General features: G+C 42.7%; 1 protein-coding gene and 1 non-coding gene across 4 annotated transcripts; both read right to left on the reverse strand.

Annotated features, from left to right (window-relative positions):
* Nucleotides 1-801: 801 nt before the first annotated feature.
* Nucleotides 802-15,804, reverse strand: LOC138811529 (zinc finger protein 790-like). 3 transcript variants are annotated; one of them, XM_069999254.1, is made up of 5 exons: nt 15,712-15,804; nt 14,003-14,070; nt 7,234-7,357; nt 7,017-7,112; nt 802-3,369 (listed from the first exon to the last, which is right to left on the reverse strand). In XM_069999254.1, the coding sequence occupies exons 2-5, from the start codon at nt 14,009-14,011 to the stop codon at nt 1,343-1,345; spliced, it is 2,256 nt and encodes a 751-aa protein (XP_069855355.1). In that variant the 5' UTR covers nt 14,012-14,070; nt 15,712-15,804; the 3' UTR covers nt 802-1,342. The 3 variants fall into 3 exon arrangements, with proteins under 3 accessions (XP_069855355.1, XP_069855356.1, XP_069855357.1); XM_069999255.1 differs by having other exon boundaries at nt 15,693-15,804; XM_069999256.1 differs by lacking the exon at nt 14,003-14,070.
* LOC138811563 (small Cajal body-specific RNA 23) lies at nt 13,397-13,523 on the reverse strand. The gene has a single exon (XR_011367427.1). It is a non-coding gene; the product is annotated as a small Cajal body-specific RNA 23 (non-coding RNA).
* Nucleotides 15,805-15,813: the final 9 nt, after the last annotated feature.

Below are 15,813 nucleotides of genomic sequence, written 5' to 3' on the forward strand. Positions count from 1 at the left end.
ATACCCGGAGAATTGCAGCTCAACGAAGCCAGCCTGGCAGAAAAGTCTGAGATCTCCAAGTAAACAAAAATCATGCTTGAAGCCAGGTGCTGGTGGCTCAGGAGGCTGAGATCTGAGGATCGTGGTTCAAAGCCAGACTGGGCAGGAAAGTACTTGACATGCTTATCTCCAATTAATCACAGGAAAAGCTGGAAATGGTTCTGTGGCTCAAGTGATACCTAGTGCTAGCCTTGAGCAAAAGTTGCTCAGGGGTAGCTCCTAGGCTCCTGAGTTGAAGCCTCAGGACCGTAGGGGGGTGGGAGGTAAAAAAAAAATCAGGCTTGAGGCATGACTTGTGATTAGAACACCAGCTCTGAGCAAGCAAGCTGAGCTAGTGTAAGAACCCCCCTCCCCACACACACACCAACAGTGTGAATGTTTGGTGTGATTTGCTTATAGGCTGCAGCCACCTTGCAGTCCCTGGGTTAAGTACAGTTGTAGGAAGGTTAATAAAACCATAGGCTACTAGGAGCTAGAGGAGCATATAGGGAGACTGATGTGGGAACATGTTAGAAGTCAGTGTGAAGGGCTGGGAAGGTGGCTCAGTGATACAGTGCTTGCCTCGCATGCATGAAGCCCTGGGTTTTGATTCCTCAGCACCACACAAGCAGAAAAAGCCAGAAGTGGCGCTGTGGCTCAAGTGGTAGAGTGCTAGCCTTGAGCTGAAGATCTGAGGAACAGTGCCCAAGCCCAGAGTTCAGGCCCCATGACCGACAAAAAAGAAAAAAAGAAAAGAAAAGAAAGAAATCTGATCACCATGAATAAAAATGGCCTGTTTATTGTAATAGTTACAGAACAAATTTTCCCAACTTGTGAAATTCCATAATGGCAATACTTTGAGAATGAACTGCCAATTAAAAGTAATTTATAAATTACTATGTGTACACATAGAGAACATTGCTTAATTTGTATAATACTAAAAGATACCAGGAATTGTATTCATGAGAAATTACTGAATTAAAAGTATATTTTCAAGGTAAAAAATTCTTATCCATTCCTACAAAAGTTTATATATCCCAAGTTATGTACCTAGGATCATGGATCAATAAATACTCACCAAATATATGTATTTCTTCATCTATCTTCATAAGGGAATGTTTTCTGGATTTTTTTTTCTTGTGGTGTACTTTGCTACATTCAGTACTGAGCCTTGAACTCATCTCTCATTCACAGGATTTCCTACCAACATCAAAATTCTGATTTTGGGTAAACTCCTTCTCAACAGCATGAATTTTCTAAAGTTGTGCTAGGTGTGAACCAGAGCTACAAGCTTTCCCATTATTTCTTACATTCATAAGGTTTTTCACCAAGGTGAATTCTCTATGTTTAATAAGATATGGTCACTGACTAACGGGTTTTCTACAACCAATACATTCTTTGTCTTTGCACTACTGTGAACTCTCTGGTGTTTAATAAGATGGGACTGTTGACTAAAGGCCTTCCCACACTCATTGCACTCATAGGGCCTCTCACCAGTATGGATTCTCTGGTGTCGAGTAAGATCAGATCCAGAAGTAAAGGCCTTCCCACATTCCTTGCACTCATAAGGCTTTTCGCCAGTATGAAATCTCTGATGTCGAGTGAGATCTGAGCTATAACTAAATGCCTTCCCACATTCCTTACATTTGAAAGGTTTCTTCCTGGTATGAATTCCTTTTAGATCAGTCTCACCTGCACCACAGCTAAAATCCTTGTCACAGTCTTTATATTCACCTTTTTTCTTACTACCATGAACTGACAGACATGGAGTCTGTTCTGAATCAAGTTGGAAGGATTCTCCACATCCCTTATCTTCACATATCTTTTCAGCACTGTGAATTAATTGATGCTGGGTATAGTCTAAGTCAGAACGAAAGGCTTGCCCACATTCTGTACATTTATGAGTTTTCTCACTGGCATGAATTTTCTGATGTTGAGTTAGGTTGGAGCCACGAGTAAAAGCTTTCCCACATTCCTTACACTGATAAGGTTTTATACCAGTATGAATTCTTTGATGACGACTCAGGTCTGATCTACAACTAAAGGCCTTCCCACATTCCTTACACACATAGGGCCTCTCACCAGTATGACTCCTGTGATGGCGAGTAAGGTCTGATCCACAACTGAAAGCCTTTCCACATACTTTACATTTAAAGGGTTTCTCCCCAGGAGGAAGTCTCTTTAGACGATTAACACTTGAGCGCAAACTAAAGGCTTTGCCACATTCTTTACATTTATATGTTTTCTTACCAGTATGGATGGAGGGATACTCACTGAGTTCTGAGTCAGGCAAAAAGGTCTTCCCATTTTCCTTATCTTCAAAGAATTTCTCACCAGTATACAGAAACTGATGTTGAGGATGGTTGGAGCCAGAGCTAAAGGCTTTTTCACAGTCCTTACATTTATGTAGTCTCTCCCCAGTATGGATTTTCTGATGTTGAGTGAGTTGTGACCCACAAGTAAAAGCTTTCCCGCACTCCTTACAGACATAGGGCTTTTCACCAGTATGGATTCTGTAATGTTTAATAAGATGGGATTGCTGACTAAAGGCCTTCCCACATTCATTACATTCATAGGGCTTTTCACCAGTATGAATTCTCTGGTGTCGAGTAAGGTCTGAGCCACAGCTGAAGGCTTTCCCACACTCCTGACATTCATAGGGCTTCTCACCAGTATGAATTCTGTGATGTCGAGTTAGGTCTGAGCTATAATTAAAGGACTTCCCGCATTCCTTACATTCATAAAATTTCTCCCCAGTATGAATTCGTTTATGGACACTAAGTAGTGAGTGAAATCGAAAGGCCTTCCCACATTCCTTACATTTATAAGGTTTCTCCCCTGTATGAATTCGCATATGACCAGTAAGACTTGACCGGAAACTAAAAGCCTTGCCACATTCTTTACATTCAAATGTTTTCTTACCAGGGTGAACTGACTGATATTGAGTAAGTTCTAAATCAAGAATAAAAGTTTTCCCATGCTCCTGATCTTCCCATAATTTCTCACCCATATGAATTAACTGATTTTGAGTATCATCTGAGCCAAAACTAAAGTCTTCTTCACATTTATGTGCATACAGTGTGTCTCCTGTACTGAGTCCACCATGTTGAGTGAAAGTTGAGAGCTGGTTGGAAGTAGATGTCTTTTCATAGGTGGCTGTGACTTGCTGGCAATGTGAATCATTTTCATACTGTGTTTCTGATGGACTTTTACTTTCACAATCACCTGAAAAGCAGAAATCTTCAAGGCTGTCATTTGTACAGACTTCTAGGATTTCCCATGGGGATAATACACTTTCAAGTGACCTATTTTTTGATAATATCTTCCTGGCCTGCCACGTGGATTGTAGATCTGAAAGAGAAAAAGGTAAACACATACTGTTTTACTGTCCAAAAATAAACAATTCCAGTGTAGTGATAGAAAGAAAATCATAATGTAAAGCACCTATGAAAAGAATAGCTTAAAAATCTGGACGCCAGTGGCTCATACTTGTAATCCTAGCTACTCAGGAGGCTGAGATTTGAGGAATATGGTTCAAAGCCAGCCTGGGCAGGAACGTCCCTGAGACTCTTATCTCCAATTAATCACCAAAAAACCAGAAGTGGCGCTGTGTCTCAAGTCGGTAGAGCACTCACCTTGAGCTGAAGAGCTCAGAGACAGCACTCAGGCCCAGAGTTCAAGCCCCATGACCAACAAAAAATAAATAAATAAATAAAATCTGAAATTCTGGATAGCATGAAAGAAATGGCAGTAAATAAACAAAACTTTTATTTATTTTTTGTTGGTCATGGGCCTAAACTCAGGGGCCAGGGTGCTGATCCTGAGCTTTTTCACTCAAAGCCAACATGGGCAGGAAAGTCCATGAGGCTCTTCACTTGAATTGACAAACAAAAAAGCCAAAATTGGAGCTGTGGCTCAAGTGGTAGAGTGCCAACCTTGAACACAAAAGCAAAGGGATAGCACCCAGGCCCTGAGTTCAAGCCTGAGTACCAACACCAAAAAAAAAAGGACTGTCCAAGTTAAAGACTTTCAATTGTTTCACACCATGTGGTATAATCTCAGCACATGCTAGATTTTTGTTTTTGTTTTTGTCGGTCACGGGGCTTGAACTCTGGGCCTGGACACTGTCCCTCAGCTCTTCAGCTCAAGGCAAGCTCTCTACCACTTGAGCCACAGTGCCACTTCCAGTTTTCTGGTGGTTCATGGGAGATAAGAGTCTCATGGACTTTCCTGACCCAGCTGGCTTTGAAGTGCAATGCTCAGATCTCAGCCTCCTGAGTAGCTAGGATTACATTACAGGCATGAGCCACTGGCACCAAGCTCTGTGAGACTCTTATCACCAATTAACCACCAGAAAACCGGAAGGGGAGCTGTGGCTCAAAGTGGCAGAGCATGAGCCTTAAACCAAACAGCTCAGGGACAGTGCCCAGGCCCTGAGTTCAAGCCCTATGACCAACAAAAATAAAAAATAAAACTATCAGTGATGGGAAAATTTCTGAACATGACAGCATTTTTTTTCCTACATGACAGCATTTTTTTTCTACATGACAGTGAACATAAAATATTTCTCATCAGAGCTCTGTTGACAAGATAGAAACGGTAAACTAGTTCTAAGAAGAACCTTGGTAAGTGCTCAACCTTTGAGTAAATGATCACAAGAACTATAGGAGAAAAGGGAAAAGATAGGGAACTAGCAAGACAGCGCTTGCATTTGGAGATACTGCACATTCCTGTTTGTCCTCCATTAGCTTTAACCTTTCTGTCTTTCTTTTTTTTGTGTGTGTGTCTGGTCATGGGGCCTGAACTCTGGGCCTGGGCACTGTCCCTCAGCTCTTCAGCTCAAGGCTAGTGCTCTACCACTTGAGCCACAGCGCCACTCCTGGCTTTTTTCTTTTTGCTTATGTGGTGCTGAGGAATCGAACCCAGGGCCTCATGCATGCAAGGCAAGCCCTCTACCACTGAGCCACCTTCCCAGCCCCACTTTAACCTTTCTTTTGCCACTTTCTCCTTACTGTGTCTAGAGTCTGTTTTTCTCTATTATGGTGCCTTTAAGGAAAAAGCTATTAGATCTTTTTTTTTTTTTTTTCCTTTGTGCCAATCCTAGAGCTTGAACTCAGGGTCTGGGCACTGTCCCTAGCTTTTTTTGCTCAAGACTAGTATACTATCATTTGGGCCACAACTCTACTTAAAGCTTTTTTTGTTTTTTGGCAGTTAATTGGAGATAAGAGTCTCCAATTGGGGCTGGGAAGGTAGCTCAATGGCAGAGTGCTTGCCTTGCATGCATGAGGCCCTGGGTTTGATTCCTCAGTACCACATAAGCAGAAAAAGCCAGAAGGTGCTGTGGCTCAAGTGGTAGAGCACTAGCCTTGAGCTGAAGAGCTGAGGGACAGCACCCAGGGCCAGTGTTCAGGCCCCATGACTGACAAAAAAAAAAAAAAGAGTCTCCAATTAACTGGCAAAAGGGGAGGACGTATGGCTCAAAATTATCACAAAAGAGGAAGAAAATCCCAAACTACAAGTATAATTAAGACTGGCTTCCAAATATTACCCAGAGTCCAGCAAGCTCCAATTTGACTGTCCTACATCCCAATCACAGAAAACAAGCAACCCTCTTTCACATGGTCAGTGTTTTGTGAGGCCAGCAGAATCCCTCTAAGAGCAAGGATGGTGTATGAATAAATGTAAAAGTTTCCCAGGTCCTGATTTAGTCTGTTTTCCATTATTTGAGCCTGTGATTACTTTGGCTACATGGACACGAGGAGCACACTAGGCCTATTTCTCCTAAGTCCTCAGAGCCATATAAGAACTAGGTAAGAGTCACAATGACTTTGGTGACTTGGGCAACTTCCAGTGAACACAGCCTTTTGTAGTCATCCATCAGGCTGCAAATCATCCTTATTAAAACTTTTTTTTTTTTTTTTTGAGTCTGGTCATGGGGCCTGAACTCTGGGCCTGGGCGCTGTCCCTCAACTCTTCAGCTCAAGGCTAGGGCTCTACCACTTGAGCCACAGCGCCACTTCCGGCTTTTTTCTTTTTGCTTATGTGGTGCTGAGGAATCGAACCCAGAGCCTCAGGCATGCAAGGCAAGCACTCTACCACTGAGCCACCTTCCTAGCCCTTAAAACTTTTTTTTTTTGTTGATCTTGGAGCTTGAACTCAGAGCTTGGGCGCTGTCCCTGAGCTCTTTTTCTCAAGGCTAGTGCTCCACCACTTTGAGCCATAGCTCCACTTCTGGTTTTCTGGCGGTTAATTGGACTTTCTTGCCCAGGTTGGCTTTGAACCATGATTTCAGATCTCAGTCTCCTGAGCAGCTAGGATTAAAGGCACAAGCCACCAGCATATACTCCCCCCCCCCCCCCCGCGCCTCCCCCTCCTCCCCGCCGCTCAGTGTCCTGGGGCTTGAACTCAGAGCCTCAGCACTGTTCCTAAGCTACTTTGTGCACAAGGATGATTCTCTACCACTGGAGCCACAGCACAACTTTGGGCTTTTTCTAAGTAGTTTATTGGAGATATGAATCTCCTGGACTTTCCTGCCCAGGCTAGATTCAAACCGCAATCCTAAGATCTCTTGCATAGCTAGGATTACAGACATGACCCACCAATGCCTGGCTAAAAACTCATCTTTTAACTCATACAAATGGTTTGTATGAATCATTTTCTGGACTGCTGGTCCCTTCCAGTTTGGAGTATTTCTCCATGAAATTAACCCAACAAATGGAAGGCACCCGATCTAAACCATGCACAAAATAATGGCCCCTGGGGAAAAAGAATAGCAGCTTAGCATTTTGTAACATGAGGAACAAACACAGAAATGTAATAGTGTATGTAAAAGAGATTTCTTTCAGAAATGCTTTTTAGCTTTATCTCTGGCTTTTATCTAAGTCCTCTGGCCAGTGAAAGGATACTCCAGAATGACCTTTCAGAGGTACTGCTTCCTCACTAGGTAACTAGGATCTCTTCTATAATCAGGGCCACCCTGTCTCTCAGTCCTTACTCACCTGGGCAAAATCCTCTTCTCTCCTCATCCAGTTCTATCCAAGCCTCTTGTTCTTTTTCCAATAAGGAGATCACATGTGGCTGGTAAATGCTAAGTCCTAAATAAAAATACATGTCATTTTCCTGGAAATACATGTCAAATCTCCTAGACATCTGAAAAACATGCAATCATCAGAAATACAGAATGCAGAAGTTTCTAGCATCAGATTCTGTTCTTACCCACTGAGACAAAGTTACTATAGTTCTCAGACATCACATCTGTGTACAAGTTTCTCTGCTCTGGGTTCAGGTACTCCCATTCCTCCTGGGAGAACTGTATGGCCACATCTCTGAAGGTCATCAACTAGTGGAAGGAAAAACAAATATGAATGGATAAATTCCAACAAACTTTTTAGATGGAAAAGACAGAAAAGGACACAGCAGGGAATGAGACATGAAATGAACAAAAACTAGACTTGGAATTCTAGGGTATGGGAGAAATAACATGGAAATATGTATGACTAAAGCTGAGTACCTATAAGCTCTTAAAAACTATGGCTCAGCTGGGTGCTGGTGGCTCATGCCTGTATTCCTAGTTACTCAGAAGGCTGAGATCTGAGGATCACAGTTCAAAGCCAGCCTCGGAAGGAAAGTCTAGGAGACTCTTAGGTCCAGTAAACTACTCAAAAAAAGATGGAAGTGGCACTGTGGCTCAAGTGGTAAAGTGCTAGCCTTGAGCAAAAGGATCTCAGTGTCCATGCCCAGAGTTTAAGCCCCAGGATGGGCAACAGAGACAGAGAGACGGACAGAGAGAGACATAGAGCGAGAAACACTGAGAGAGAGAGAGGGAGAGAGAGAGAGGGCGCAATAAATCTCAGGTTGTTCCTCAAGTCCACAGGTTTGCAAGAAATTGAGCCCAAGACACTGGAGCCATGGTGCTAAATACATGATAAATGATACAGGACTCTAGGCATTCACACCCAGTGAGACCAAAGGAAGATACTCTTAGGAGAGGAACATAAAAGTGCAATGCCTATGTGCATCTGATCATATAAAATAATATTTATTGGGCTGAGAATGTGGCTTAGTGGTAGAGTGCTTGCCTAGCATGCATGAAGTCCTGGGTTCGATTCCTCAGGACCACATACACAGAAAAAGCTGGAAGTGGCACTGTGGCTCAAATGCTAGAGTGCTAGCCTTGAGCAAAAGCTCAGGGACAATGCCCAGGCCTGAGTTCAAGCCCCAGGACTGGCAAAAAAAAAAAAAAAAAACAAATAATAATAATATTTATTGAAATAAACTCCAGGAAATGGAAACCAGAGATTTTTTTTTCTTTGTTGCTATTTTGGTTTTATTTTCTTTTTGTCTTGTTTGTTCATTTATCTGTCTTTGAGACAGTAAGAGGGGCACAGAAATGGAGGAACAAAGGTTAAACAAATGCAGCAGTGGTACTCACTACACACTATGTGGATCATACAACTTATGGGTAGGGATGGGAGGGGAAAAAATGGAGAGCAAGGGAAGAGGTGATATTATCCAAAAAGAAATGTATTCTTTTTTTTTTTTTTTTTTTTGGGTCCGGTCGTGGGGCCTGAACTCTGGGCCTCCCTCAGCTCTTCAGCTCAAGGCTAGCGTTCTACCACTTGAGCCACAGCGCTACTTCCGGCTTTTTTCTTTTTGCTTATGTGGTGCTGAGGAATTGAACCCAGGGCCTCATGCATGCAAAGCAAGCGCTCTACCACTGAGCCACCTTCCCAGCCCCAAGAAATGTATTCTTTACATGATTTATGTAACTGTAGCCCTCTGTACATTACCTTTATAATAACAAAAAAATTTAAAAAGAGGTGCTAACTTTCTGTATGACAAAAATGTACAAACAGGGCTGGGAAGATGGCTCAGTGGTAGAGTGCTTGCCTTGCATGCGTGAGGCCCTGGGTTCGATTCCTCAGCACCACATAAGCAAAAAGAAAAAAGCCGGAAGTGGCGCTGTGGCTCAAGTGGTAGAGCGCTAGCCTTGAGCTGAAGAGCTGAGGGACAGCACCCAGGCCCAGAGTTCAGGCCCCACGACCGGACCCAAAAAACAAACAAACAAACAAACAAAAATGTACAAACAGAAAGGAAAATCATGAAACTACTGAATTTTTTTTTTTTTTTTGTCGGCCGTGGGGCTTGAACTCTGGGCCTGGGCGCTGTCCCTCAGCTCTTCAGCTCAAGGCGAGCGCTCTACCACTTGAGCTACAGCGCCACTTCCGGTTTTCTGGTGGTTTATTGGAGATAGGAGTCTCACGGTCTCTCCTGCCCGGGCTGGCTTTGAACCGCGATCCTCAGATCTCAGCCTCCTGAGTAGCTAGGATTACAGGCGTGAGCCACCAGCGCCCAGCGAAACTACTGAATTTGTAATAGTCTCAAACAAAAAACAACCAAAAAACCCTAGGAATTAACCTAACCAAAGACACAAAAGATCTTTCTAGCAAAAACTATAAAAATCTGAAGAACGAAATCAAAGAGGACACCAGGAAATGGAAAGACCTTTCATGTTCATGGATAAGTAGGATCAATATCATGAAAACGGCTCTACTGCCAAAAATGATAGACAAATTCAATGCAATCCCAATTACATTCTTTATTGATAGAGAAAACAATAAAAAAATTTATATGAAACAACAAAAGACCTAGAAAAGCCAAAACAATTCTAGAGAAAAAAAAGCAATGGGCCGGGTGTTAGTAGCTCACACCTGTAATCCTAGCTATTCAGGAGGCTCAGATCTGAGGATCGAAGCAAAGCCAGCCCAAGCGGGATAGTCCATGAGACTCTTATCTCCAATTAACCACCAGTAAACCAGAAGTGGCACTGTGGCTCAAGTGGTAGAGTGCTAGCCTTGAGCTGAAGAGCTCTGGGACAGCGCCCAGGCCCAGAGTTCAAGAACCATGAGGTGGCTCAGTGGTAGAGCACTTGCCTTGCATGCCTGAGGCCCTGGGTTCGATTCCTCAGCACCACATAAGCAAAAAGAAAAAAGCCAGAAGTGGCGCTGTGGCTTGAGTGGTAGAGTGCTAGCCTTGAGCTGAAGAGCTGAGGGACAGCACCCAGGCCCAGAGTTCAGACCCCACAACCGGACCCAAAAAAATAAAAATACAAAAAAAAAAAAAAAGAACCATGACAAAAAAACAAAACCAACAAAGAAAACCATTGGGGGCTGGAAAGATGGCTCAGTGATAGAGCGCTTGCCTTGCATGCTTGATGCCCTGGGTTCGATTCCTCAGCACCACATAAGCAAAAAGAAAAAAGCTGGAAGTGGTGCTGTGTCTCAAGTGGTAGAACGCTAGCCTTGAGCTGAAGAGCTGAGGGACAGTGCCCAGGCCCAGAGTTCAGGCCCCACGACCGGAGCCCCCCCCAAAAAACCAAACCAAACCAAAACAACAACAAAAACAAAACCATTGGATGATATTACAATACCAGAATTCAAACTCTATGACAGAGTCATAATAACAACAACAGTTTGGTTTTGGCACAAAAAATAGAACCAAAAATCAATGGAATAGATTAGAAGACCCAGAAATACCATACACTTATAGTTATCTGATATTTGACAAAGGAGCCAAAGATATACAGTGGAAAAAACATAGCCTCTTCAACAATTGGTGTTGGAAAAACTGTCATATGCAAAAAAGTAAAAATGAATCCCTGTTTGTCACCATGCCCTAATATCAATTCAAAGTGAATCAAAGACCTCAGACCTAAAACTCTGAAACTATTACAAGAGAGAGTAGGAAAGACATTAAAACGTATAGGCATAGGGGCTGGGAAGGTGGCTCAGTGGTAGAGCACTTGCCTTGCATGCCTGAGGCCCTGGGTTCAATTCCTCAGCACCACATAAGCAAAAAGAAAAAGCCGGAAGTGGTGCTGTGGCTCAAGTGGTAGAGTGCTAGCCTTGAGCTGAAGAGCTGAGGGACAGTGCCCAGGCCCAGAGTTCAGGCCCCACGACCAGACCAAAAAAAACCCCAAAAAACAAAAAAACAAAAAACTTATAGGCATAGGAAGGAACTTCCTGAATAGGATCCCAAGGGCACAATAGATAGGAGAGAGACTGGACAAATGGGACTACATTAAAATAAAAAGTTTCTTCTAAGGATATAGTTACCAAACTAGAAAGACAGCCAACAACCTGGGAAAAGATCTTTACCAGCAATATATCAGACAAAGACTTAATATCCAATATATACAAGGAGCTCAAGAAACAAACCCCTCCCTAACCAAATAAACCAATCACTAAATGGGCAAGGGAGCTAAGGAGAAACTTCTCAGAAGAGGTAAGAATGGCAAAGAAACACGAGGAAATGTTCATCATCCCTGGCCATAAAGGAAATGCAAATATAAAATCTAAATGCAAATGTGGCTTAGTGGTAGAGTGCTTGCCTAGCATGCATGAAGTCCTGAGTACCACATAAACAGAAAAAGCCAGAAGTGGCACTGTGGCTCAAGTGGTAGAGTGTTAGCCTTGAGCAAAAAGCTCAGGGAAAGTGCCCAGGCCCTGAGTTTAAGCCCCAGGATTAGTAAAAACATAACAACAAAAAACAAAAAACACCTCTGAGATTCCATCTCACTCTAGTAAAATTGTCCAACATTGTGAATTTGAACAGCAAATGTTGCTGGGGAAAAAGGAACCCTATTGCACTGCTGGTGGGAATGTAAACTAGTACAACCACTCTGGACAGCAGTCTGGAGGTTCCTCCAAAACTAAACACAAACCTTTTCTATAACCTAGTCATACCACCATACCACTCCTAGACATCTACCATGAACATCATGAGCCAGGATATGACAAGGACACCTGCCCATCCATGTTCTTTGCCATACTATTCACAATAGCCAAGATATGGAAACAGCCTAGATGCCCCACAATAGATGAGTAGATCCAAAAAAATGTGATACCTATACTCAATGGAATTTTACACAGCCATTAGAAAGAATAAAATAATGGCATTTTCAGGGAAATGGATGGACCTAGAACAAATCATGTTAATTGAGGTAAGCCAAGTTTAGACAAGTTCAGAGAGACAAACAGCATGTGTTCTCTCTAATATGTGGAAGTTAGATCTAAAATGCTCTGGGACATTACAAATTATACAGGATTCTACATACATACAGTAGGACACAAAGGCAAAATGCCTGTTACTGTTCATATTTATATAAAATAATATAAAAACAAATTCCAAGATATAGAAATAAAAGTTTTTTGTTTTTTAAGTTTTTCATGATTCTGACTTCTTTACCTTACGTACAGTTATTGACATGGGTATCTTCGGGAGGGTGGTATGGGGAGGACACAGAACTGGAGGGGAAAAGGGTGAAAAAGTAAAGCAATGGAGCTCACTGGACATAGAAGAAAGTGAACTATACAACACTTGGGTGGAGATGGGAGGGAGGGACTGGAAGAAAATGAGGGAACAGAAGACACTGTAAGGTAAGGAAATGCACTCATTATCTGACTCATGTAATTGTAATCCCTCTATACATCACCACTATGATAACAAAGTAAATTTCTAAAAATATTTTTCTGAATCCTAGCTACTCAGGAGGCTGAGATCTGAGGATCGCGGTTCAAAGCCAGCCCGGGCAGGAGAGACCGTGAGACTCCTATTTCCAATAAACCACCAGAAAACCGGAAGTGGCGCTGTAGCTCAAGTGGTAGAGTGCTCGCCTTGAGCTGAAGAGCTAAGGGACAGCGCCCAGGCCCAGAGTTCAAGCCCCACGACCGACCAAAAAAAAAAAAATTTTTTTTTCTGTGGAGAATGTGTAAGGTTTCAAGACATTGCCAGGCAGCTTGCCAATTAACATATGTTTGACATATGACATTCATGTCTCACTAATTTCTTGGTAGGATGCTAGATCTCTGAGCTCAGTGTCACCATATAACCTTTAAGCACCACAAAACACCACATATTGAAATGAATTACCAGTCAATACCAATTCCCACCTTGACTAATTCAAGCACTCCATTGTATGGAAAAAATGAACATTTTCATGTCCTGTATCTCATTTCACCATTCAGTCACACCTTGTAAAGCTATGGATTAGAAATCAAACACTCTAATATTCCTTCCACAGAAATATATTTCCTCTCCTTCAATGCTCTGTAGAAGATCAGGGCATAGAAGATACAGCTTGCTCTATGAGATACATTCGGGAATACTAGTTGGACAAAGAAGGGCCATCGAGGGAAGTTACTAGATTCAAGAACACCACTTCACTCTGACAAAGGTAAATAGTTTAAAGATAAGTGATAAGCCTGGCATTGATGGCTCAAGCCTGTAATTCTAGCTAGTAAGGAGGTTGAGATCTGAAGAAAAAGGTTCAAAGCCAGCCTGTGCAGGGAAGACTGTGCAACATTTTTTTTTTTTTGCTTGTTGTTCTGAAAACCGTGGTATCACCACATCCACTCAAGTGGGACACCCCCAAACCAGTCCTGATACTCTTGCTCATGAAGGTATAGGTCATCACCACAAGGAGAAGACCTGGCCCTGGTGAGCCCTGTGAGACTGTTATCTCCAACTAACCCCAGAAAACTGGATGTGGCACTGTGGCTTAAAGTGGTAGACCACTAGCCTTAATGGAAGAAACTCAGGAACAGCACCCAGGCCCTAAGTTCAAGCCCCATGACTGAAAACAAACAAACACATAAATAAATAAATAAAAATAAAAAAAATTTAACAGGCACCAGAGGCTCACACCTGTCATCCTAACCATTCAGGATGTACTACTGAGGATCACTGAAGCCAGCCTGCATGGCAGGAAAGCCCATGAGATTCTTATGCCAAATTAATCTGAAAAAGTAAAGCCATGCCTTAGTGGTAGAATGTTAGTTTTGAGCAAAAGAGCTCAGGAACAGTCCCCTGGCCCAAAGTTCAAAAGCCCCCTGGGCCCAAAGTTCAAAAGCCCTAGGACCAGAAAAAAAAAAAAAAAGATTGTATGATATAAATGATTATGTCTGTGGAGGAAATTTCAGCTCACCTGGGCCATGATTTAAAATTCTAAGAGTGGACAGGTCCTGTGGAATCCTCTCTTGGCAAAGGAGAGTCCTGAGAAAGGAGAGCAAAAGGAAATGAATGACCAGGCTTTCTTCAGGGTGTTCACATGGAGAAAACCTAATGGAAATCTGAGGAAATCTGGCTCTATCAAAAACCAAAGAGACAGAACTAAGATGGAATGGAGTTTCAAGCAAGTGAGGCCCTAGTGCAGAGTTTGACTGCAAATGCATGAGACCCTGGAGCCAGGCCCTTCTTAATAAGCCTCTCCTGAATAAGAAATAAAAATTCATCAATCCTGGAGTATTTCCATATATCTCTCTCAATCTAAGACAAATTGTTAAGGGCAAAACCAGTACGTAACTACAGATTGACCATATTTTAGATCGCAAAGAAAGAAGTTAATAAATGTCAAAGGTAAAAACATCACAATGTAGCCAGGCACTGGTGGCTTACACCTGTAATCCTAGCTACTCAAAAGGCTGAGGATGGTGGTTTAAAGTCAGCTTTGGCAGGAAAGTCTGAGAGACTCTAATCTCCAATGAACAACCAAAAACAAGCTGTTATTGGTAGAGTGCCAGTCTTGAGCGAAAAAACTAAGGGACAGCATCCAGGCCCTGAGTTCAAGTCCTCCAAACAACACACACACACACACACACACACACACACACACACACACACACACACACACACACACACACACACACACACACACACACACACACACACACACACACACACACACACACACACACGAAAAGAAAAAAGAAATGTATACCTTAAAGTAAGTCTAGGAATGTAGCCCACTTAAAGAGTTGCCCTAGGAGCTGGAACATGGCTTAGTGGTAGTATGTTTGCCTAGCATGCATGAAGCCCTGAGTTCCATTCCTCAGTACCACATAAACAGAAAAAGCTGGAGGTGGCGCTATGGCTCAAGTGGTAGATTACTAGCACTGAGAAAAAAGAAGCTCAGGGACAGTGCTCAGGCCCTGAATTCAAGTCCCAGGACTGGCAAAAAAAAAAAAAAAAAAAAAAGAGTTGTCCTACATGCATATATATGTATATATACATATATATGTACACACATAGTATGTGCATGTTATGTATACATACAGTATATGTGCATATATCATACATATATATCTATATGTTACATACATATATCAACTATCAAATATGTATTTATGGCTCCCAGAATTCTTCCTTCCAGACAATATTGCAAAATAACCCAGTGTTCTCCTCAACGACGGTGATTAATAAACCTTCCTGTTCTTTTTATCTCCTGGTTGTGCTTTCCATGTCCGCATTCACCAGTTAACCATCGCCTCCACTTACACCTTCACTTCCAGAAATGATTAGGTCATTAAACACCACGTTTTGTGCTCCTCCCCGCCCCCCGCTGCTATTACATTCATAACCATGGACCCTCACACAGTAGTGCAATCGTAACCATGTATATCTAATCCGAACTGTTCATCACGCACACAGCCGGCTCCTGTCACCACTCAGTACGCAAACACACCAACACCCCTCGATCCCGCTACACACCACTCCTCACCCTCCCCCCAGGGTCAAATTCACACTCTTTACCTCGAATCCCGCAGGAAGCACAATCCGCACACGCACACACGCACCAACAACACCACAACCAGACACAACACCGCTCCAGGCCTTACACTGACACTGGTTCCGTACCGACTAACTGCGCAAGGTAAAAAAAAAATTAGAACGTCCAGCCGGGACTCATGTCAGGACCCGCCGTGATTGCTCTCCCGTCCTCTAAAGGACTCCCAACTC

This window comes from Dipodomys merriami, unplaced genomic scaffold (assembly GCF_024711535.1).
Source record: "Dipodomys merriami isolate MVZ:Mamm:240054 unplaced genomic scaffold, mDipMer1.0.p SCAF_534, whole genome shotgun sequence".
In the NCBI taxonomy this organism is placed as follows: Eukaryota; Metazoa; Chordata; class Mammalia; order Rodentia; family Heteromyidae; genus Dipodomys; species Dipodomys merriami.

Bases quoted from the DNA above. Each gene is read 5' to 3' on its own strand.
- LOC138811529 (XM_069999254.1), bottom strand. The intron at 7,113-7,233 runs GTAAGAACAGAA...ATTTTTATTTAG, and splicing joins TAGTAACTTTGTCTCAGTGG to GACTTAGCATTTACCAGCCA. The intron at 3,370-7,016 runs GTGAGTAAGGAC...TTTCTCTTTCAG, and splicing joins GAGAAGAGGATTTTGCCCAG to ATCTACAATCCACGTGGCAG.